General features: G+C 29.4%; 3 protein-coding genes across 4 annotated transcripts; 2 read left to right on the top strand and 1 right to left on the bottom strand.

Moving 5' to 3' along the window:
* The first annotated feature begins 4133 nt into the window (after nt 1-4133).
* LOC143914882 (circadian clock-controlled protein daywake-like) lies at nt 4134-6689 on the top strand. Its single transcript, XM_077435268.1, has 5 exons — nt 4134-4255; nt 5433-5661; nt 5735-5865; nt 6191-6340; nt 6414-6689. The coding sequence occupies exons 1-5, from the start codon at nt 4183-4185 to the stop codon at nt 6563-6565; spliced, it is 735 nt and encodes a 244-aa protein (XP_077291394.1). The 5' UTR covers nt 4134-4182; the 3' UTR covers nt 6566-6689.
* A 107-nt stretch (nt 6690-6796) lies between these two features.
* Nucleotides 6797-17864, top strand: LOC143914114 (uncharacterized). Its single transcript, XM_077434205.1, has 15 exons — nt 6797-7199; nt 7271-7496; nt 7578-7708; nt 7774-7926; nt 8015-8163; nt 12394-12523; nt 13306-13537; nt 13615-13745; nt 14039-14191; nt 14456-14594; nt 14727-14740; nt 16566-16794; nt 17265-17395; nt 17471-17626; nt 17703-17864. The coding sequence occupies exons 1-15, from the start codon at nt 7127-7129 to the stop codon at nt 17852-17854; spliced, it is 2199 nt and encodes a 732-aa protein (XP_077290331.1). The 5' UTR covers nt 6797-7126; the 3' UTR covers nt 17855-17864.
* A 135-nt stretch (nt 17865-17999) lies between these two features.
* LOC143914877 (ubiquinone biosynthesis O-methyltransferase, mitochondrial-like) lies at nt 18000-25127 on the bottom strand. 2 transcript variants are annotated; one of them, XM_077435260.1, is made up of 7 exons: nt 24880-25127; nt 24664-24786; nt 19736-19885; nt 19545-19671; nt 19322-19453; nt 18980-19250; nt 18000-18262 (listed from the first exon to the last, which is right to left on the bottom strand). In XM_077435260.1, the coding sequence occupies exons 2-7, from the start codon at nt 24708-24710 to the stop codon at nt 18150-18152; spliced, it is 840 nt and encodes a 279-aa protein (XP_077291386.1). In that variant the 5' UTR covers nt 24711-24786; nt 24880-25127; the 3' UTR covers nt 18000-18149. The 2 variants fall into 2 exon arrangements, with proteins under 2 accessions (XP_077291386.1, XP_077291388.1); XM_077435262.1 differs by having other exon boundaries at nt 24664-24813; nt 24880-25005.
* Nucleotides 25128-25260: the final 133 nt, after the last annotated feature.

Genomic DNA, 25260 nt, shown 5'->3' on the forward strand with positions numbered 1-25260 from the left:
AGAATTTTAGTCCGAGCCGGCTTTTTTGACCAAACGCAGTCTCCACATTTGAATGAAAAAACATATTAGAGCGTAAACTTTTAATTTTATTAGTCACATGGTATTATTTACAAATTATAAAAACTTAATTAATATTTTGTTGGGGCTCCTTTTAATTTTATGACGGCTTTTATACGGTTAGTCATAATCTATTAAGTTTCTTAAAATGTCGATGGGGAAGTCTTCATACCATACTTTTTCAATGGTCTTTTTTAATGATTGATGGCTAGACATATTTGTTTAACTAATCCTATATTTAATAGCCATCCATAAATTTTCAATTAGGTTTAAATCGGGACTATTCCCAGGCCATGTTAATGTCTTTACACCCAATTCCTGCAAATAAACCTGACCTAAAAATATTTCAAAAATATAACAAAAATATTTCAGTTTTTTGATCGAAATATTATTAATGACATTCAATATCATTAAATAAAATTAATATTCACTAATTTAGCTTGACAAGGGGCAGAGTCATCTTGGAATATGACATCATCAGAATTTGAAAGATGGTTTTCCATTGATGGGATAAAACTTTTTTCTAGAATTTTTTTATATGCTATTCCATTAATGAAACCTTGCACAACCTGTATTCGACCAATTACATAATAAGAAAAACATCCCCAAACCATGTGGCTTGGGGGATGCTTCACTGTCTCTCGGTACATTTTTGGTCGTCCAATTTTCGTGATATTTCGTAATTTTCATGATTTTCATCTATGTCGTCAAATTTTCGTGATATTTCGACCACTCTAATCGGTTTTTCATCATTTTCTTCGTGAGTAATGGTTTTTTCGCAGGTTTCCGAGCGTGTACTCTGAGTCGTTTTCTTAAGGTTACATCACTAATTTCAATTGAAAATTGATCCGAGATTTCTTTTCTTATCTCTACAGCAGTTTTGAACCGTTGCCCGTTTGAAAGCCGCAATTTTTATATTCTCCTCCAATGATAGTCGAGTGTATTGTTGCATGGTATTTTTATTTTCAACGATTTCGATCCGTACACCTTGAAAACTCACACTAAACTGAACTCAAATCGTAGAAAACAATCATATTTAAAAGACCCGATCGTTGAAAACCACACACCTAAAGGAACAATATTTTTATTGCCCAAAAATCGTAAAATCACAAGTGTTCCGGTTTCCGAAACCGCGACGGTATATGTATATACATATGTTTATATAATACAATCCAAGCAGTAGCTAACTAGAAAAATTGGGCCGCATGCAAACGTTAGAAAAAGGCCCATTTAGTATTTTTGTTATTAAAATTAAATTGGTAATTAACTCACATAATTTAAATGTTCTTTTTCCTCGCCTTCAAAGTCGCAAATTGTGCAATTACATATTTCAAAGACTTTATTATAACATCGTTCTTATAATTATTATTACTGTACCATAACGGAAAACTATTGAACGTCGTGAGAAGGAGTACAGATGGGTGATAATCCAACACGCAATGTGTCACGTATCAAATTTGGAGTTTACAATTTTAAATATTGTTTGCTATTAGTCATTTGACTAATTTTAAAATGACTTCCAAAATTTTATTTGAAAAATGTGTAGTATTTTTTTATTTGAAAACCTTTTGGGCCCCTAAATCTAAAAGGCCCGCATGCACCGCATGCTCATGCGGCATAGTAGTTACGCGCCTGAATCCAAGTGTACACTTCATTATTTTATGAACATACTAGTTTTTTCATGCGCAAACCAATCTGGCCAATTATAGTGAATACAAACGAACCAGTTTATTAAGTATAAGATGAACTATTCTCAATCGTTTGTCCCATTTTCTGTATACTTATATATACTTATCATGGGTTGCAACATTTAAAGAATGGATGTGGCTATTTGTACATACAGTATCGACGAATTATTAGCTGTTTGTACATACAGTACATACATAGTACATAAGAATATTATAAGAATTAGGATTTAAGATTTAAGAAAATCAAGATTAGAAATTTAAAGTCGATATGTACAAATAGCCAATAATTCATCGATACTGTATGTACAAATAGACAATAATTTGTCGATACTGTATGTTCAAATAGCCAATAATTTGTCGATACTGTATGTACAAATAGCCACATCCTTATAGAATTGGCGGGAACGGCAACGTCATAATGTGGGTTCCATAAGATTTCCCTTTTAAATACTTGGCGTTTTGACAGTGAAAAGTTTCATGCGACACATGGTGAGTCTATTTGAAGATAGTACTTAAACTAAAACCAATAGTTGAATAACGCCTCTAATACTAAACTTCCCAAGCTCCAAAGAATACAAAATAAATCCCTAAAAATAATGTATAGCACACCCATGTTTACTAACCTGAAAAAATTGCATGCCATAAATAATATTCCGATAGTCACAGACATTACTAACAAACTAACCAGTAGATTCTATGACAGAATCACTAATAACCAAACTAACACATTTGTGAAGAGTCTCAGTGATTACAGCAAAATGTCTATACCCTTCAGGTAAACACATAGTATTACCTAAACACAATCCGCTTTATATCGTCGACTTTAGATTCTTCAGTTAATATTATGTATAAGATGTATTATGAGCATTTATAAGAATTTTATATAGGTTTTTGAGCTATTTTTCCTTTATGCTGTATATTAACATAAATATAATATAATACTATAATTACTAACAAAAAAAAAATTGTAAAATAGAAAATTATCAGTAGATCAGTAGCTATTAAAATAGATATAAGATGTATCGTGAACATTAATTGTGAACTATATATGAACAAACTAGAATGTTATGAACCAACCGGATTGATTACTTGGACTGTAATACATATGTTATGTATGTATGTACATATTTGCATAAGTACATATAAATTTCGATATTGCGTTTTCCATTTCTAAGTATATGACTGACACAAACATTCTGAATATTTGAAAGGATTTATTTAATTTGTAATCAAAAGACAGTAATATATGTATGTATATGTACAAAAAAAATTATGTATTACAAGAAAAAATGTATACTATTTGAAAATTAGCTATTTATTGAGATAATGCCGAAGCTTTGATTTTATTTTTTGGTTTAAAGATATTTAATTGTATTCATGAGACATCTAAGAAAAATCTTAGTATTTACACGTACTTATAATCTACAATTTTATTTTAAATCAAAATAAAGTTTTTTTGAGTACACAGATGGCGTCTAAAATTATATATATTTTAAATAAATTGTATAATAAAAACAAATAATCAGGTAGAATAATTTTCTTTTACGAACATTTATTTGCTTCGTCAAACGACAGGTTCTTTCATTCATGCGATGAAGTCTTCTTGATTGATCTATTAATTTATGTAAATAAATTATACACTTAAGAAATTGATCAAATGTGGTATTTCCATTGTTATAAGAATGCAAATTTCATACAAGGAAAATATAAAAATACTTAGAAACTACTTCCGAGAGTCATTGAAATTCATCCGAAAGAGCAATAATCCATGACCTTTCTTAAGCTCACGTGTCTGTTCCACTGCGAAAGTATTGCAATCAATATTTTAACTATCACTTATGAACTGAGAAACAATTATTGATTTATTATTTATCGGAACATAATAAACGCACATTAAATGCTTTAAACGCACGTTTGCTGTCGTAGAATATTATACTAAATTTACCTACACATGCTCGTATGTATGTAAATAGTAAACAGCTGCAATACTAAAATATGAAAAGTAATAACTAAATATACATGAAATTAAAATATGTATGTACTTAAAAATAAAGCTCATAACCTTTTGAAATATTTTTAAATAAATTAGTATTTTGAAGGACTCTCAATGTCAGTATTACTATCTTAATTTGTTGATGACGTTTTTTTATTATTTTTAATTTTTTAATGCGATTATATTAGATATAATGGACATATATGTACATCTATAATTGTTTATGCGGAAATTCAAGTTCAAGTTTTTGACAAAATCGACGATTACGGTCTTTAAATAACGCTTAATCATAAAAAATCAAAGCATGATAATATTGTGACAAAAAAAAGACAATCAACGTATTAATGTTGTTTTTGTAATGATTTGTCGTTTTATATAAAACCCTTGTGAAATCGGCATTTCAATCATTCACTACAGTCATCTGAAGGAAAACACTAAATCGAAATGACCGGAATTGATCGAATTGCAGTTTTGGTGGCATACATATTTCTATGTGCAATTTCCGTCGAAAGTAAAGGTATGAAAATATTCACATGTTTTATTTACTATTTGTTTGAAATTGGGCCAAAAGTAATGCCTGTATGTTTTCGTGATTCTTTTGTATTTTCATTTAATAAAAAATTATAATTAGATTAAGATGCGATGTTGTAAATCAAAGCTACACTTAACCTTTATCCGTCTGCAATATATGAACATTTAAATATCAATTTCTTAGAGTCGATTGTTTCTCACAGTAATTGAAGCAGCATTTTTTGCTCGCCCGAACAATTACGTACATATATTCTTTACAATCACATTTTTTTTATATTATTGAATAGCATTCTACCCTAATTATCTTATGTCGAAATTGATGTGCAAATAAAAACTATAATTAGTTTTGTACTTGAAATTTGCTTAAGGTCATGCAATTTTTAACGACAACATGATGATACAGGGGATTTTGAAATTGAATACCTTACTTTAAAAGCTATTGATAATTATCTGTAGGACTTTTTGTATTTAACTATTTTTATCAGCATTTGCGTTATGTTACTAATGTGTAGCACATTGGGTTTGAACCGATCCATTTAAAATAAAACTCTTCGAAATAAACAAAAATCAATAAAAAATTACATGACTTTAGTTTAGTCCATTATCTTTGAAATATAAGACTGAAATATAAAATAATAAATACTGTTCAAGACAATTGATACGTAATTATTCTTTAATTTCTATTGTAGATAAAGTTTTTGTAGACTTTTTTAAAATTAAAAAAAAAATTATACTTGCGAAAATAATATGCAGATTTTAAAAATAACGTTGAATTCAAACACAATTTTTGTTACACCAAAATTAACGAATTTGATTTCATTTTTAATATATGTATTTATATGAAGAATCGATAGATTAAAAATTGATTCCAAGAAAAAGTTTGACCTCAAAATGTTGACTGATATATTAATATTAATTTCGTTGCAATGGGATTAGAGTATAGCGTATAGTTTGAATTAAAAAAATTCCCTTTCAAGTTCACATCGATTCTCATGAATCGGTTAAAAAAATCAGCAACATCCCACCGAACCGGTTGTTACAACTTTGGAATACAAACAATTGACGCAACTTGGTCTTATTCGTGTAGGAATCTTGTGTTTTTACACACTCAATGCCTTTCATGATCGTAAATCATATAAATAATACCTTAATTTTCATTTCAGCTAATTATTTTACACCATGTCAAGCTTCAGACCCTAAATTAGAAGAATGTTTGAAGACAACGGCTCAAAAAGTTTTACCTATTTTCGTCAACGGTATACCAGATTTAAACCTGGAACCATTCGAAGAATATAAAATTGAAGACGTTCATGAAATTCAACCCTCTTTACAAATACATTTCACAAACATAACTTTATTTGGATCGGGAAACTCCAAAATAACCGGATTAAAGTGAGTCATCGATGGAAAAATTGTAATCTATTAACATTTTAACAGTTTAAAACGTTACATTCATCTTTTACAGACTCGATCCAATCAAGAAGAAAATCACTTTGAATTTTTCTAACTTGGGTATTATGAAATCGAATTACAAAGCTGATGGACGCTTATTAGTTTTGCCGGTTAAGGGAGATGGAAAAGCTATTATAAAAATGGGTGAGTTGTTTTATCATAAAAAAACATAGATAAAGAAATAACGTATGAGATCATCACAACATGCACAATACATATATGTACATTTCGTTGCTTGGTCTATTATTTTAAAAAGGAAATGGATCTGCAATTTAAATTATTCATTGAAATAAATATACATATGTACATGTGAGCGTAATTACTGAGAATTGTTCCTTCAAGCTATTATCACTCATAATTTTTTATATCACTCTATTCTATTGAATTTAATAATATGTCTACGAATCAAAAATTGATTTAAATACTTTCTTTAATACATTGTGTTACTAATTATATTATTTGTATTTAGACATTGACTACGACTTTAAGATATACTATGATTTAGTCAAAGGTAATGACGGGAAAGATCACATGAAAATCGTCCAACATAAAGCCAACTTTTCACCGAACAGCATGGACTTTCAAATGACGAATCTATTCAACGGAAATAAACAATTAGGTATTATTTGTATCAAATAATACTATAGGAATGCATTAAAATCTAATCATATCAATTATTTACTAAATTTCAGCCGACGTTGTTGTCAAATTCGTCAATGATAGTTGGCGTTCAATTTTCCCGGAAATTGGAACGCCAGTTATGATCAAAGTCACCGAGAGAATGATAAAACAGATCGGAAAATTCCTCAACGCTTTTCCGGCTAGCGAAATATTACTTCCTTAAATTACATAGACTAAAATACAATGTGTAATATGAGATATAAATGTATTAAATAGAATTTCTCACCATCTCAATTGTTTACATTGATACTTATGTATGTATGAACATACATACTTCAACCTTCAATTGTACCTACATACATATGTACATGACCATATAAACCGGATATTATCCGACTCTTTAAAATGCTATATATTGAGGTGAGCCTTTCATTTCAATTTAGTTGGTAAACATTCACACTCGAAATATATTTTAAAGCTTACACATATTAGCTAGTCGATCATTGACCGTTTAATTGACGCCGACTGTACTGAATCAGCGAGTATATTTTGCGTTTATTAAAATTGCACGCAAACTTGTTACCGGTCAGAAGAGGTCAACTATAAAGTTAGCTAATATTTTAACAAAGTGTAATTCAAAAATTGAAAAACGAGTTTTTTTTGTAACAATCCCCCACTCTTTTTCAACCAATAATCATCCGGTTAAATATAGAAACTTTACGATTATTCTTTAGTAGGTATTAACGCATGTGTTGCACAACACCAATACTTAATTAACAAATAAATGAAACCAAAAATGTTGAACAAAAAACTGTTCATCGTTTTGTTTGTGTCATTGGTGACGGCAGAAAATAAAGGTGAGTATAAAATGTATGTATATGTTTCATTATTCTTTGGCTATTTTGTATTAATTCGTCGATTTTTTCAGTATTTGAACCATGCCGGGCTTCCGATCCCAATCTAAACAGATGTCTTAAAGATACGGCTCAAAAGTTAATACCGTTGCTCAGTGCTGGGATTCCTGAAATTGGTGTTGATCCGATCGTGCCATATCATCTCAATGATATTGTCAATTCTGTATCAGCATCGCTCCGTTTTGAATTTACAGACGTTTTGATATATGGACGAAATACTACGAAAATTAATGATATAAAGTAGAGCATTTTAAGACGTCAAAATATACATTATTAATTTCTGTATTTATCAATACACATTATATGTTTGTTAAATTTTAGAATTGATTTGAAAAAGAAGACAATTGATCTTGACTTTACTAGTGATGATAGAATGGTTTCCAAATATTTAGTAAATGGTACTCTTTTGATAATTCAAGTAGCCGGCAACGGACCGTGTTTTATTGATATTGGTAAGAATTTTTAGAACTGATTTAATATGTTTAATTTTTTTTTTTAACTTATTTTTCGTTGACAGTGAAGGCCAATTATAAAATGAACATCAAATATGACATTGTGAAAGGAAAAGATGGGAAAGATCATTGGAAAATAATTTCACACGATTCAACCGCGAATCCCGGGAGGATGATATTCAAATTTGATAATCTATTCAATGGAAATAAAATATTATGTATGAAGTTTTATTTTAAAAATCAATAAGTCGTGTCAATTAATAATGCGTGAATAAATTTAACAATGTATTTTTTATTTTATTTTAGCTGATGCCGTTCACAAATTTGTTAATGATTATTGGAAAGATATATATGACGAATTTGGAGGTCAAATTATCAAAAAGCTTGTCAACAAAACAGCAAAGCAAATTGGAAAATTATTTGCTGCAATCCCAGCTGAAGATATGATGTTACCGTAAATTACAATTACAAATAAATTTTAAATTATATTATATAATAAAGCATTTCTAAGTCTATTAAAACCAATTTTTATTACTGAGTTATTAATTTCCAAACATTACCACCAAAAAACTATACAGGTCAACGAATTTAATTTTTATACTCAAGGTTTTTTACTTTATCTATGTACGTAGTAACAATAGAAGAAGTTTTGTGATCATGCGAAAATTCGAACTCGAGATTTTGACTGATTCGAACTCAGAATCGATTACTGATCACTTTTTCATGATCTAGAAAAAATGTGTGTGTGTCTGTGTGTCTGTGAGTGTGTGTCTGTGTGTGTGCCTGTGTGTGTTTCTGTGTGTGATTCTGTGTATTTTAGGGATTTTTTGAACACCGTTAGTTCTATCAAACTGAAACTTAGTATCGGTTACTGAAATTATTATCGACATTACGTAAATTTTTTTCAAGCTTTTAAGTTCACTTGAAATGGTACCTCCCCTTATAGGTGTCCTCTTTTTTTTAAGTTTTTGAATTAAATTATCTCCCAAGCCGCTAACTGAATCGGACTAAAATTTTTTTGCATATACTAGAAAAAATAATTTTTATAACTTTATAGGTTTTTAAATATTTTTATCTGAACCGGAAGTAGTACTTTTACTCTAGAGAATCAAGGTTTTTTATGTTTTTCTCAGAAACATTTTGGTTTATTGAACTGAAATTTCATATCTAAAAATTTAAGCATAATAACAAGTTGTGTATAAAATTTGGTAATCATCCATCAACCGGAAGTGGCAGTTTACTCTTGTTCGATTTTTCTTCCACTATTTTTTTCGACCCCTTAAACATGTGTGATCTGCACGAAAAAAAAAATTTAAGTATAATTATTGTACCAATGTTATCAAAATAAAAAAAACACTAAATTTAATAAACCGGAAGTGGGATTTTTACCTCTTATTCTGATTCTGTCCACCCCCCTGAACGTATTAAGCTGAAAATTTATATTTGTATTCTTTATGTACTAACTTAGAACTGATAAAATTTTGGTCAGAATCCATAAACCGGAAGTTTTTTTAAAACAATATTTCATTATTTTATTTTAAAACAATATTTCATTATTTTATTTTGACCTTTTAAATTATTTTAAGCTTCTTGATATTTATTGTGTATAATACTTATAATGATTTTAAGTACTAAAAAAAAAATGAACAAAATCCGACAACCGGAAGTAAAACTTTTGTCTTGTGCAAGTTTCCATACATTTGCGCTCAATTTGTATCGAAAATGCTGTCTTAGCTATTAATATTTCATAATGCTGCCGGTGTGTGTGAATGTGTCTGTACGGTTGAATATAGAATTTTGTTTTGTGACTTTCTTATATTCCTCAAATACATACATAGATAAAGTCATGGGTTGGTCACACCCGAATTTTTTTTCTTTTGTTTGTTTTTGTTGTTTTTTTTCATTCAAAAATATTTTTTCCATACATGTACATATATTCAATTATCCAATTATTGTTCATTATAAATTACTAAACATAAAAAGTTATAAATTATGTAATCATAAATCAGGATCTAAGAAAAATCCCAGGAGCATTATTAAAATGTACACAGAACGAGATAAATGATAAATAATAATTAGGATTTTCCGAATCAAAATAGTGCTATTATTCTCGATTCATATTACGTATATACGTATTAATATGTATATTAACGCATCAATTTAAAACTGGTTTCTGAAATTATCTAGCCGAAAATAGCTATAATTTACATTCAAACACAAATAAAAGTTTAAAATTTTTCTAACATTCAAAAACTGTAGATTTCAAAGTGATTCAATGTCAATTTCATACTAAAAGCATATAAGCTTGTTTCGAAATAAAAAAAAAACCTACATAAACATTTGAAAACTGTATATTTTTTTATCAAAAGTACCTACACGATTAAATGTAGCTAATGTACTACATATGTATATGTACGTAATTTCTCTAGCATGAGAACAACCTCGACCAATACAGATCAAGCGATGTTCCGCAGAAAGAAATCATGTGAAACGGTCAAGGTTATGTTTACAAAATGTATGCTTTACAATTTGTACGTATGTAAAATTGGTGTTCACCATTTATAAGTGGTATATAGTTTTTGTGACCACTTAGCTGTGTGTTCAATTTGAGGAAATTATTATCAATTAGACAGGCCCTTTGATTTATACGGTACAAAAACATAACAAAATATAAGCGATGTCTACATATAAGCGATGTCTACATAAGCGATGTCTACATATGTGGAACATAGAGATTCATTAGTAGAGCACAATAGACTAGTGGTTATTTATTTATTTATTTATTTTACATAAATATATACCAGGAAGGCCTGTATATATATTTGAAGAATATGTGCATGCATACACATGTAAGGGGTCTAAATCACGGCATCGAAAGTCGAAAGATCGAAAAAGCAAATATCGAAAAGCAAAGATCGAAAATCGAAAGATCTTATGTCGAAGATCGAAAAGAATGTATTCATGGTAAACGGTACTATGTATATATAATATATATATATCAGTGGCATGCGGTGAAATTATCTCTCTTTTTGTCATGCAGCCTTGCTTAATGTGCGCGGGCAGGATACGGGAGGAAAAGCCGGTTCCTCTTGTATCCTGCTCGCGCAAATTAAGTGAGACTGAACGACGGAGGGAGAGAGAGTTTTACCGCACGCCACTGATATATACATATTATACATATATACTACCCGCTTTTCATATGTATTCATGGTAAACGAACATTCTCGATTTTTTGACTTTTCGATGCGGTGACCGATATGTACGTAGTATCAAAAACAGAATCCCCTTTATAAGAAACATATAGGGGAATATATAATTGAACTTTATTTTAGATAGTATTCATTAAGGACATGGAATATGAATTCACTTGATACACCTAAACTATAATTCCAAATTTTTTTACCGCATGCTGAAAAAACGCACTCAGATTCCACACAATTTTCGAGGTTTACTTCACGCTTACCAACATTCTGTCAAGTCACGTAGACCCCTCTGAAGTATTATCTAATGATTTTGACATGCCAACAACCATGTTTATTATTGATGATTTATTCAAGCGCTCAAAATTTAGCAATGGGTCTTTATTCATATGTGTTTGCCCTTATGCAAAAATTGGAATAAAGAAGAAACACGAGTCCGATGTTCGTTTATTCGACGAACAAGTGAATCCTTCAGTTGAATTTGCTAAATCACTTTTTCCTAAATCGAAACGGTCACAACAAACAAATAGGCTATGACTGTCATTGTTCATCCCACCATTGTTCATTATATAATGTTGTTTTCTAGTCTAAAACGGGTTAACTCAAGTGGGTCACTTGAAATTGACAAATGAGTCACTTAATGACCTGCGGGTCATCGGTTGCCGATACCTGATCTAAACTAGAGTTCAATTAATTATCACCCAAAAATAAATACAAGTTTGGGCGCTAAAGTAAATAAACTTTCACATTTTAGATTTTCAGTTAGACTTAAATATTGTTTGAAATAAAATTATTGACTCGGAGATAGTATATTCATATAAATCGTGTGGTAACAACATTTTTAGCTTTTCAATGAAGAATATGTCATACTTATGGTTTACCAAATTTAGTATATACTTTTTTTTTGTAAAGCTGTATGAATGCGAAACTTATGCATTGAATACCAAAATTTTACACATGAAAATGTGTAATATTACCCAGAACAGAGATAAATGGAAGCGTGTTGGAAAGGCCTTCATCAAGCTTCAAATTATAATGAGACGATCGAAATGAAATGCATAATCAGTTTATTATAAAAGCTTTAATTATTCAAATGGGAATCGAAGCATTGACGTATTGCATTATTAAATACATGTTCAACGAATTTTGAATTCGATCATAATTTGTCATTTCAATAAGTTAATTGCATGAACATTAATTAAGATCGGAAGTTTATACCGTCAATCGGATCTGAATCGGTCAAACGGATGTTCATAATTCAAGGTGAAGCTTTGATAGCAAGGTAATCATCATCAATAGAAAAAAAACTAAGTTACCAGGAAATTATGCTCATTTATTATACCAACCGGTCTTTACGAGCTGATAATTCAATATGTTTACACCTACATATGTATATCTGTCTCTTTTCCGCATGTGCACAATTTGATTTCATCAGTTTGGGCATCGTTTAGTATAAATGGTGGACACATTCGCGAATCCTTTTAGTTTGTGTGTTTCTTCAACCGTATCATTTTCAAGAAAATTCCCTTGGAAGCCTTCAATATGAATATCAATAATTTCATGTTGAATTCGGCGTTGTCGATGCTAGTCATTTTTGTGACTGCTGAATGTAAACGTAAGTCTATTTTTGTATTAAAGTACATATGTATGAGAAAAAATATATACTTACAATCAAGAACGTCAAAGCACTCGGCATTACCATTAAAATATACTTAAATATATATGAAAAAAGTAAATGACTCTACCAGCATACTACATACTTATATCGTTAAATGAATCATCAAATGCGGGTAAATATTGTCTGTCGGCAAATATCCATCTTAGACATCAATTTTGCGTAAAAATACTAGTGCCCATTTTTTTTTCGCACTTCAAATTGCGACTGTTTATACAATTTTATTTATAAATGTAAATATTTCCAAACGAATTCAAATTATTCGTGTATTTTTTGTGATACTTTTTGTTTTTTAAATATAATATTGACTAAAAACGCATTATATCAAAAATACACTTCTGAAAACATGTTATAGAAATCACAATTTAATTAAATTATTGTATATTTAATTTTCATATAAAATTAATTAATAATTCGTTCATATTTTGCATCAAATAAATGTGATTCGCCAAAGGTTAACCATAGATAATTTTCTCATATACATACATATGTATATAATAGTTTATATACGACCGAAATTAATGCCAAGGGGTTATAATATCTTTTACTTTCTAACGATAACAACTATTATATATATATATATATATATATATATATATATATATATATATATATATATATATATATATATATATATATATATATTTGTATTTATAATATTTTTCCTGGTAAAATAAAGCTTAATGATATATAAAATACCTGTCTCTATTTTGTGTTTTCAGAATCATTCTTTCAACCATGTCGAGCTTCAGATCCGGATCTGAACAAATGCGTAACAAATACCGCTCAAAAGATGTTACCGCTCTTCTTAAAGGGTGTTCCAGATATAAAACTCGATTCTTTCAACCCTTATACAGTTGAAGATATCCATAGCAAAGATTTAGGAATAATAGAATTTCATTTCACGAATAATGTCATACATAGAGCGTCTACAAACAAAATTAAATATATAAAGTGAGACAATCGATATTGAATTCATATATTGTAATAATTCTACATAATCTATTATAATAATCGATGGCTTATTTTAGTTTGGATCCACAAAAGCATACTATTGAGATATCCGTATCAAGCACTGGTGATATGATTTCAAACTATAGAGTCAACGGAACGTTGATTATTTTCCCGGTCACTGGAGAAGGAAGATCCAATTTAACCATAGGTAAAATTTACATACAAATATAGTCATATGGTTTGTTACAACATTCAATATTAATTTAGATCAAGGTTAAGGTATTAGAAATTCAAGGTTTGTTAGTACTAGTTTGTCTGAAATTTGTCATTTTTCTTCTATTTATGTCATGCGTACAAAAGGCTTGATTCTTTTTGAAATTATGTATGTACATACATATTTTCGTTTTCTATCAATATTCAATAGCTGACATATTATGTATCATTTGAAGCGTTCATCTGTGTCATACCAAATTTAATGATTGGTTCTAATCGCTTTTGCAGTTGACACGGAATACCTGTATAAATTGAATTACGATATTGTGAAAGGAAAAGATGGAAAAGATCATTGGAAAATTGTGAAACAACAGGCTACATACTCTCCCAAACGTTTGATTTTCTCATTTGAGAACCTCTTCGGTGGAAATAAGCAACTCTGTGAGTATTTTTCATATTTTAGCTAAATAAATACTAAATATTAATATAATATATGAAAACCTCTGCGAGAATATAATATGGATTTATTGAATGACGGATATAAAAATCTAGATAAATAAACAGATCGATAGCATGATCCAATTAATTTTTTTTATTAAATATAGATGTACACATAATTACTCGTTTTTTTTTTGTTTTGTTTCCACTTCTTGTTATATGAATGAATTATTCATTATTGATTTGTTTAATCATTTTTATTTTTAGCTGATGTTGTACACCAATTCGCCAATGAAAATTGGAAGGATATTTTGAACGAATTAGGAACTCCAATCATGGCAAGAATCACCAAAAGAACAGTAAAACAAATTGGAAGGTTCTTATCGCTAATACCAGCCGAAGATTTGTTAATCCCTTGAATTAAATTTAAATTATAATTAGGATTAAGTTAATTTAAAAATAAATACTGAAAACTATGACTCATTGCGTTTTGATTTACACTGTTTAATAATATTGAGATTTTTAAAAATTTCAACAGTCAAACTTTCATTCGTACATATTTGATTTGGATATTATTTGTAACTTATTTTAAATGAAAGAATTTTTGATTATATATGTATATATGTATTTTCATGGATCAAATTAAACACAATAAAAATGATAAGTATGGATCTTAACATATTGCATTTACGAATGGTATGCACGAAAAATTAAAGTTTACATTAGCATTTAGCGCTAAACGCCTATTGCCCTAGTCTATTCAGTTCAAAGGTAAATCGCCATGAACTGCAATTATTACTATAAATATAAGAGAGGTGTAGAATATAAGCCATTTCATCTCGTGATTCCACGCGATCATTATAGTTGCGCTTTAGATCTAACTGCTATTTCATTCATACCACAAAATGCGGATTTCTGTGCTCGAAATTACTTTTGCCATTTTGGCAAGTCTTCTAACGTTTACCAACGTGGATTCTACAGCATTGCGTAAGTATTCTCCATTTATTTCATTTCATTAGCATACTGTGTAGTTGTGAATATAATACATTTTTAATTTCAAGAAGCTTAATACATACCGGTTATATTCACCTGAAATTATAAAATGCCAAAACATATATTGCAAATATACATATATACATTGTATTGATTTTTTTCATTTGGTTATTGAATTAACCAACATGTCGATTAGAGAGAAAATATATATGTAAGATTTATATGTATGTATATAAATTACACTGTTCGACACGAATAATGGTTCAGAGACGAGATATAACTTTTCTTATAGATCTATGCCCAGTAAACACGAATCTGGTAATAAAAAATGTTGGTTGGCTCGAGATTCGGAGATATATATGTATATGTGTTTTTTAAATCACGCGATTTTTCTATATCTTGGTGTTGTTCGGTCGATGTCTCAAAATTTGTCAATTTCCTGTTCAAAATGAATATTGTAATCTATAGTCGGGTATTTTATCTTTCATTTGTAGTACTTTTCAGCCTTCAAATCTCTCTAAGTAGTCGTCCAGTTCAAATCAAAAGTCAAAATTACGTGTTTTTATTTGGGATTTTTTCCCACTGTTAACACTATTTTATATTGAGTATTTTCTATTTAAACATGTTTATTGAAATAGTGTTCTGGCTACACTATTTTTTGTTTTCGTTTATAATGGTTAATTTGAAGTATGCTGAATTTTAAATCGCAAAATTGCGAGCTATAAGCTCGTACTAGTATTTACTCTTATTTACACGAATCCAAATTTAATTAATAGGGATAATATATTAAATTGTCTTTATATGAGAATTAAATAAAATTCATTCAATCATATTTCGACTATTCTTGTGGATTAGTTATCAATAGAATTTTGTTCTCTGTTGATTTTTCAATAAATAAATAAATCAATACAATTAATTATGTTATATTTTCTTAACTTATGCATTTAAGATTTTTCAATATATTAGTACATTTATTCAGATGTTTGTTTTAATTATGTATTCATGGACATATATTCTATTCTGATGAAATACTTTCATTAGTATAACTTTCTACTTTAAAAGTGTACAATTCCATTGTGGTTTCAATTAAAAATATAAATTAGCAACATCTGAAAGATTTACGTTGTAATTTGAACTGTTTCTGATATATTGTCATAAAATATTGGCAAAAAATAATATTTAATTTGTTAGTAATAAAAAATCTTATTTAAAACAAATTTATCATTTCAATTGTTTTTTTTTTCTTTCAAACTTGAACATAAATCTTTCAAACCAAAATGCAATAATCATTCAACACTTAAAAATACACACAATAGAATAATAATGAAAAAGATTTTTAAAAAAGTATAATATAATCAAAAGACTATTTTATAATGATTTTCAGCAAATTTCATACCACCATGCAGCAAATCAGATCCGAATTTAAATGAATGCTTGGTGGCAACAATAAATAAAGTTTTAAATCAATTTTCCCACGGAATTTCGGATTTGAATGTGCCAAAATTAGATCCGGTAAAACTGAACAGGGTTTCGATAGAAATTCCGGGATTGTCTGTCATTTTCGACAATTCAACGTTGACAGGACTTGGAGACGGAAGAGTAAGCGACTACAAGTAAGTTCGATATCATTTAGAAATATTATTACAATATTTAATGATAGTTATGCAATTTTCTTCATGCTCACTTTTTTTTGTATACCAATTAGTTGCACCAGTTATTTTATGAATATTGATTAAGTAATTATATATAGAAATAATTATGCCTACGTGCTTGAAGGCGCATAGGCCCTTCAAGCCTTGCTCCATTGACATTTGCCTATTGAACTACTATTTTGACAGCACCTACTATTGTCGTTGTCTTTAAAACCAGTGTGATCAATTCCACTTTATTGCTTCAACGCCAACCTGTGTACTACGACAAACCGGATTGCATCAAGGTGAATTGCTGCAAAAGTCAGCTAAATTCCCAGTAAACACATCGAAAAACCTTGTGACAGATTATCATCCAATCTCACTGTCACGAACATCTTGCCCTAAACGCGTCTAAGTGCATACTCAAAATGTATTGTTTTACTCCTGAACAGATTGAACTTCGAGAAGGGCACTTTGAAGATGGACTATTTAGGAAACGTCACCATGAAGGGACATTATAAAATCAACGGACGCGTATTGATATTACCCATTGTCGGAGATGGAGATTATACAAATACGATAAGTGTGTTGAGATCAAGCAAATATAATTTTTAAAAAATGCATCAATATTTACACTCATGTTTACATTTGTGTGCAGCAAACCTGCGACTCATCATGAAGTATTCCATAAAGACGGTCAAACAAGATGACGACGGAAAGGATCATTGGAACTTGGAATTGGTGAAAAGGTCATACAAAGTCGACAAAGCTCAATTCGACTTTAAAAACCTTTTTGGTGGAAACAAAGTTTTAGGTAGGAATATTTTATACATTTTTTTTGCACGTTTCTTTATATATCTTATTGACTTTTTAATGTATTTACATTACAGCTGATACAACTCTTCTATTCTTGAATCAAAATTGGGAAATCATAATGAAAGAAGTGTCGCCCCCGGCTATAGATCAAATCGTACAAATATGCTTAGATGCGGTTAACAAATTTTATGCCAAAGTGCCTATAAATGATTTATTTTCACCTTAAAATATCGTTAATTTAATATTCAAGTTACACAATACCAGTGGTTAACTACCAAAGATATTACAATTATAATAGTATGCGTAATAGACTTTATAGTACAAGGTAAATGACATTGTGATATTTCTACCTTAAATAAGCACACAAGTTTTATACCGAATGTAAATTTATTGAACAATTATAATATGACCATTTAAAAAATATATTCACAAGCTTTTATATAATATGTATGTATATACAAATATTTAATAAAAAAAGATACTTTTCTTAAAATAACATTTCATTTACATCAACTATTAGTTCATGTTTTAACTGCTTGTAGTGCGTAACAAAATTGCAGAGAATTCAACCAGTACCATTCATTCTTGAACGGATCATAATTAGAACCTTTTATCAAAGTCGTTCGACATCCATCTGTAACGATGACATTGCCTTTAAAGTAAATTGTTATATACTACCTACCGTCAAAGTGTACTATTAATTGTACTATAATTTATCTAGCGTTTTGGATAATTCATATTAAAAATACAAATGAACTAGTAGATATGTGCTTCTACAGATGAAAGTACAGTTTCACCGGTGCTCGCCAGTTATTATATACATACATATGTATATATTATCTATGACAGTAAAGTTTTTACATATACATATGTAAATACATACATACATACATATACATATGTATATATATTTTCTTATACAGTTCAGATTTTTTACACAATGCTTTAGGATTCAATAATGCGTTAATTATACTTACTATTACGAATTATGGAAAAGATCTCTGAGAATGCATTTAAAATAAAAATGTGACTTTCCGATTCAGATTACTAGTCAAGACGTTTTCACAAAAATCAACACTGAATAAAATATATCAAAATTAGGTCGCATTAAAAGCCAAGGTTCTGTGAATTATATTCAAAAAGTGGATGAAAGAACTACAATGTAGAACAGAATACACATTGACTGATTCTGACCAGTTAGATTGTAAATACATACATATATTTTGTAATAAGAAATACGTGGGATAGATGAAACATATTTTAACTAGTCAAAATATATTACTACTTGTAAATAAATACACTTTGACTTTGTGCATACATATTTAAGAATGTCAATTTAATATAAACGTACGTTTTTCCAGAATTTTTGACAAATTTTCCGGCGATATGAACAAACTGTAATCGTGGGTTCCTTTCGGTATGCATTTCAATACGTTTTCAGCTAAAAATATGCCAAAAAATCGGGCCAATGATGTTCTGTTGAATGTTGTAAAAAATAAAGAACCGCCGGTTTTCACTGATTTCACACACTTTTCCACAAACAAATCTTTCTCTACGATGTGCTCAATGACTTCAGATGCAACTAATGCATCATACGCTTCATCATGTTTTTCAGAGTGGTCCTACAATGAATAACTTTCATTTCACACAATATGCAAACACAAAACTACAATAATCAATCTCTGAAAAATACTTCTATAGTTGAATGGATGTAATTTAAAGTAGTTTTTAAATCAGCATTTAAATCGGCATGTGATTTGGCAGAAAAGATCAATTCAGAACTAGCATCAACTCCGTCTACTTTAGCTCCTTCTTTAGCTAATGCCTAAAATAAAGTAAATAGTAAAATATAATTGTACGATATTTCTAACGAAAAGCATCAGCATAAGTATGTATATTAAAATATATGATAATACTTCGGAAAGAATACCACCACCACATCCTATATCGATTAGTTTCAATCCTTGCAAAGGGGTTTTAGAATCCTTGTATTTAATTTGATCAGGTATTGTATTGAACAAGCCATCTCTTATAAAGGGAACTCTGTGAAAAATGCATACAAATAAGTTTTGTTTAATTAAATTTTATTTAATCAAAAAATACATACCTTAAGTGATTATAAGCGTGAAGAGCTATAGCAGGTCCTTTAATATCCCACCAATTATCTCTAAATTCTTCTAAAACTTTAACTTGGGCATCGTCAATAGTTGTCTTCTTTTCTTTGGAATTTCTTTCAACTGAGAATGTTCTTACAAACCTGTAAAAAACTAACTATTATAAAATAACAACAAATTCACGTGTTATATATGATATGTAAAATTGAAACAGATACTAAAACTATTACTAATTGGGGTCACTGAGTTTTAATATATAATATAATATACTCCATGCATAATATTTGCTTATCGCCTAGTATGCTCGAAACTTGTACAAGGTAAATACATAATAATATACATCAGGGTTTCCCAAACTATGTTCCGCGGAACACTGGTGTTCCAAAATATGTAGGTGTTCCGGGGAGCCAAAATATTTAGGTGTTCTGCGGAGCCTAAATAGATATTTCACAAAAATTTGGAGGATATTAAAAAAAAATTGAACATATAACATATAACTTCTTAAAAAAATTGAACATATTCTCCTTCATCGTATTGCACTTAAGAGGGCTGGATACCCAAAACCTTAATTTTGTTGCCGTTTCTTTCTTCGATATATATGTATATTGAGTGAATGTACATTTATATTGAGTGAATGTGACAATATATATCAATATACATATATATTGAGGGAATGCGACAGTTGCGCCTCGACCAGATAATACGTATGTTAAATCGCCAAAATCGAGGTTTCGTATTCTCCAGTTTTCTCCTCCGAAACTGAACCAATTTAAAAAAAAATTCATCATCGGTATGAGAACGATATTTTCTATGTTTGTGTGGTCGTATTTTTTTTTAAATCAACCGTTAAATAAGCTCGTTGGACTCTTTTCGTGGGTGTAAAAAAAGGCGATTTTAAAGATGTTTGGCGGCTCCTAGCTCCTATAAAAAATAGCTAATCAAAAAAATAAAACCACAGAAACATGCCAATGGTAGATATCCATATCATATTAAAATTATCTATCTCTAGTGCCATAATTGAGGAAGAGAGAAGTGTAATACGTTTGTATGGACAAGGCACTGGTGTCCAGCTCTCTTAATGGTGAAGCTCATACAATTGGAGAGACACTCATTAAGGTATGTGCGAAAAACATGGTGTCATGTGTTCTTAATGAGCAGGCCACTAAAAAAATAGATGCAATACAATTATTAAATAATACTGTTTCACGACGCATTAAATATATTTGTACTAGCATAGAGAAAGAGCTAATTCGTCGACTTGGACTTTACAGTGAATATGCATTGCAAATGGATGAATCCACAGATGTCGCAGGACTAGCTGTGCTATTAGTATTTGTTCGTTACACATATGATAAAAGTATTGAAGAAAATTTACTCACGTGTGCATATCTACATGGAAAAACTACAGGAGAAGATATATTCAACTGTATTAATGATTACATTACAAAACAAGGGATAGGCTGGGAAAAGTGTATTGATATTTGTACAGATGGTGCTCGAGCAATGGTAGGGAAAATGAAAGGTGTTGTATCACGTATCCTGAAAGTAGTTACAAGAACTACCAGCAGTCATTGTATTTTGCATAGGCATGTACTGGTGAACAAAAAAAATTCCACTAATTTAAAAATTGTTATGGATGAAGCCGTGAAAATGATAAACTATGTAAAATCTCGACCACTTCAATTCAGATTATTTAAAGTTTTGTGCGATGAAATGAGTAGTGGTCATAAAGCACTTTTATTACATACTGAAGTGAGATGGCTATCCAGAGTAAAAGCACTTTTAAGACTCTATGAACTTCGAAGTGTTCGAATTATTAGTATTCTTGAGGGCACAAAATAATATGCAACAACATTTTATCGACTTTTTAAAAAATCCTTCCTGGTTGATATATCTTGCATATCTGGCGGATATTTTCACACGGTGCAATGAAGTCAATTTTGATTGTTTTCATGTCTTACATGAATGTTTGAATGAATTGAATTTTAAAGTTGATAAAGAAGTTTCACAAGTATTTTTAGAACACCTTCATAACTTGGAAACAACTGGTTCGGAATCCATTTTCCGTGGTAGTTAAGCCAGTAAGCTTAATTAAGCGCAAGTGATTATTAGAGTTAAATTGATTTAATTAATGACTCTGATTTGAAACAAAAATATAAAGATCAGCCATTAAATGAATTCTGGGCGAGTCTGACTGAAGAGTACCCCAATGTGTCAAAACAAGCTATCATTTGTTTACTTCCGTTTTCCACGACGTATTTATGCGAAGTGAGATTCTCTAATTATGTTGCAACGAAAACAAAATACAGAAATAGACTTTATGGCAGATATAAGAATTCAACTGACCAATATTGTGCCTGATATAAAAAAAATTGCAATTCAAAAACTCAATATCATCAGTCATTGAGAGTCTTATTTATTTGTATTTTTATGTTTATTAAATAAAAGATATTTTTTTTAATAACATTTTTTATTTTTATTTTTACTATTATGAATTACCCAATCTAAAAAATAAGCTAAGTGTTCCGTCAAAACTTTCAGATTTGCTTTCCGAAAGTGTTCCGTCGCTGAAAAAGTTTGGGAAACCCTGCTATACATACATCTTATACATATCTAATTTAGGGATTCCAAAAAACCGCCCGAAACAAAAAACCGGTTTTCGGTTTTTTTACAAATAAAAAGCCGGTTGGCTGGCTTTCACCGGTTTCAAAAAATTAAGATTTTTTTTTAAATTTAAAATTTTCATATCGAAAAAAAAATTGTAAATTATAAAAATAATGAACTTTCATAAGATCTTAATTATATATTATTATTACAAATATTACAAATAATACAATTATGATTATATATCACAGCCGTAAAATGGCAGATCCTAAATACGCACAAATAATTAAATGATTTAAATAAGCTACTATCAAGAATATATAATATTATTAAAAAAATAATGAGTTACCTCGTAGAAAAACTATGATTGTGGAATCGTGAATAGATATTAAGAAGACTGCTGAGATGCGCTGCGAGGTGTACTCAACGTTGAAATATTTATATCTTTCAAAGTTACTCTTTTTTGTTGTCAAGTACAAGGTTTTGCGATAATTATGTTTTCTATATTTTTATAACTGAACTTGTGTAGGTCATTGAAACTACTTTCAATAATATTTTATTGATTTATGACCTGGTCTTCGTCCAATACTAAATCTTAAAGATACCGCTAAGTGCTGTACCCTTTTTTTGGTGATCAAAGAAATAAACGTCTATTACACTGAGCAACAAAAAATCACGTTTTTGAGTTACCAGAGCGGAGACTAGCCAATCTTAACTAATTTTGACTCACTGAATTCGAATATGATATTGATTTTTGTTGGTGGGTGATCGTTTACGAGATATGAGCGTTTAAAAAAATCCGCGATTTTTACAATTTTTTGGCTTTTGCGGTCTTTAACTCAAAATTTAGGATTGTTACGCTCAGAGAGAGTATTGGAATCAATATTCAGATATTTTTCCTATTAATTGTTATATTTCATTGCTTTAAAATACTTCTAATTAATTGTCTAGCGAATTTTAAAAGTCAAAAATATATTTTTTTTACGGATTTTTTTTCCATGCTATTTTTCATTTATTTGGCAAATTTTTTATTTCACCACGTTTATAAGGATTGGTTTTCTATCTCAATATATTTTTTTTATCTAATCGTACTAACTAAACCGGTATTTGCAATTTAAATGCTTTCGTTGTATATATGGTTGTATTGCGTAATATGTTAGGGCAAGCGAGATGGCATGTAGTCCGACCGCTGTACTCTGTGAGGTGGATTATATGCCATCTCGCTTGCCCTAACATATTACGCGATACAACCATATATACAACGAAAGCATTTAAATTGCAATTACCGCTTTAGTTAGTACGTTTAGATAAAAAAAAAATATTGAGATAGAAAACCAATCCTTATAAACGTGGTGAAATAAAAAATTTGCCAAATAAATGAAAAATAGCACGGAAAAAAAATCCGTAAAAAAAAATATATTTTTGACTTTTAAAATTCGCTAGACAATTAATTAGAAGTATTTTAAAGCAATGAAATATAACAATTAATAGGAAAAATATCTGACTATTGATTCCAATACTCACTTTGAGCGTAACAATCCTAAATTTTGAGTTAAAGACCGCAAAAGCCAAAAAACTGTAAAAATCGCGGATTTTTTTAAACGCTCATATCTCGTAAACGATCACCCACCAACAAAAGTCAATATCATATTCGAATTCAGTGGGTCAAACTTAGTAAAGATTGGCTAGTCTCCGCTCTGGTTTTTTTTTTTTTTGTTGCTCAGTGTTACCTAAGAGAGTTAAGATATACACATATTTTTTTGATCTTTCATAGAAATTTGAAATTCATAATTGTTAGTTTTGAGGAAAAAACATTAATTAAAGAAAACCTTAAAAAGCCGGTTGATTTGAGCCAAAAAACCGGCTGACTCGAGGCAGAAAAACCGGCTTTCGGTTTTTTAAAAATGGTCAAAAAGCCGTTTTTTCGGTTTCGGCTTAAGCCGGCTTGGAAACCCTATATCTAAGTATAATAAAAGTATTTTAATACATGCTATATTTAATATTAATCAATCAAATCTAAAGAAAAAAACATATTTTATTGAGTATTGAACCAGATAATATCTGGTTCAAGATTTCCATCTTTGAAACACTTCTAAAATTCTTTAAATTCAATACAAAAGACTTAACAACTGTGTAAACTTAAAACATATGTATGTTGTTAATTATTGTAAATGAATACATAGATCGATTTCAAAATATGTCACATAATTTTTGATAATTTTATTAGTACAATTTGGGATTAGACATATTTAAGAGCATTTTATAACTAAAATAAGGCAATATATCGGTTATTAGATATATATTATTAATCACTTACGTCTTATTTCGATGTAACGACGAAATTTGGAGCGTTTTTTTCCACATTTTAGTTCTCAGAAACAAATCCAGACTGATCAGCGATTCAAATTGATGCCTACTAATGAATACAGCATGTTCTAACCTACAAATATTCGAAAACACTCCAACTCTATACCGATATATATACATGTGTTGAAATCAAAAATTGAAAATTCTAGACATACAACTGGCTCACCTTGGTTTTTTATTGTTTAAATGTGAAGTAAAGTCCAAGCACGTGATAAGATAAATGTGACAACAATAAAACTTTATGAACTCATAGTACACCACATTAACCAATTGATATTCTTATTATTATATCAATATACACATGTACAATAAACACATGCTCAATATTATAATTACAATATTTTACAACCTATGTAGTTATTATAATATTTTATTACGGGTTAATAATTCCTTCAATGTAACAAATTTCATTATATTTAAATGCTTAGAAAATATTGTTATAAAATTGTTTCAAAAAACAATGTGTATTTGCATAATCTACATCTATAATATTATAGTTTCACTTTTGTACATATTTTTTTACACTTTCCTAGATGTCGCTTATTTG

Source organism: Arctopsyche grandis, chromosome 7 (genome assembly GCF_051622035.1).
Source record: "Arctopsyche grandis isolate Sample6627 chromosome 7, ASM5162203v2, whole genome shotgun sequence".
Taxonomy (NCBI): Eukaryota; Metazoa; Arthropoda; class Insecta; order Trichoptera; family Hydropsychidae; genus Arctopsyche; species Arctopsyche grandis.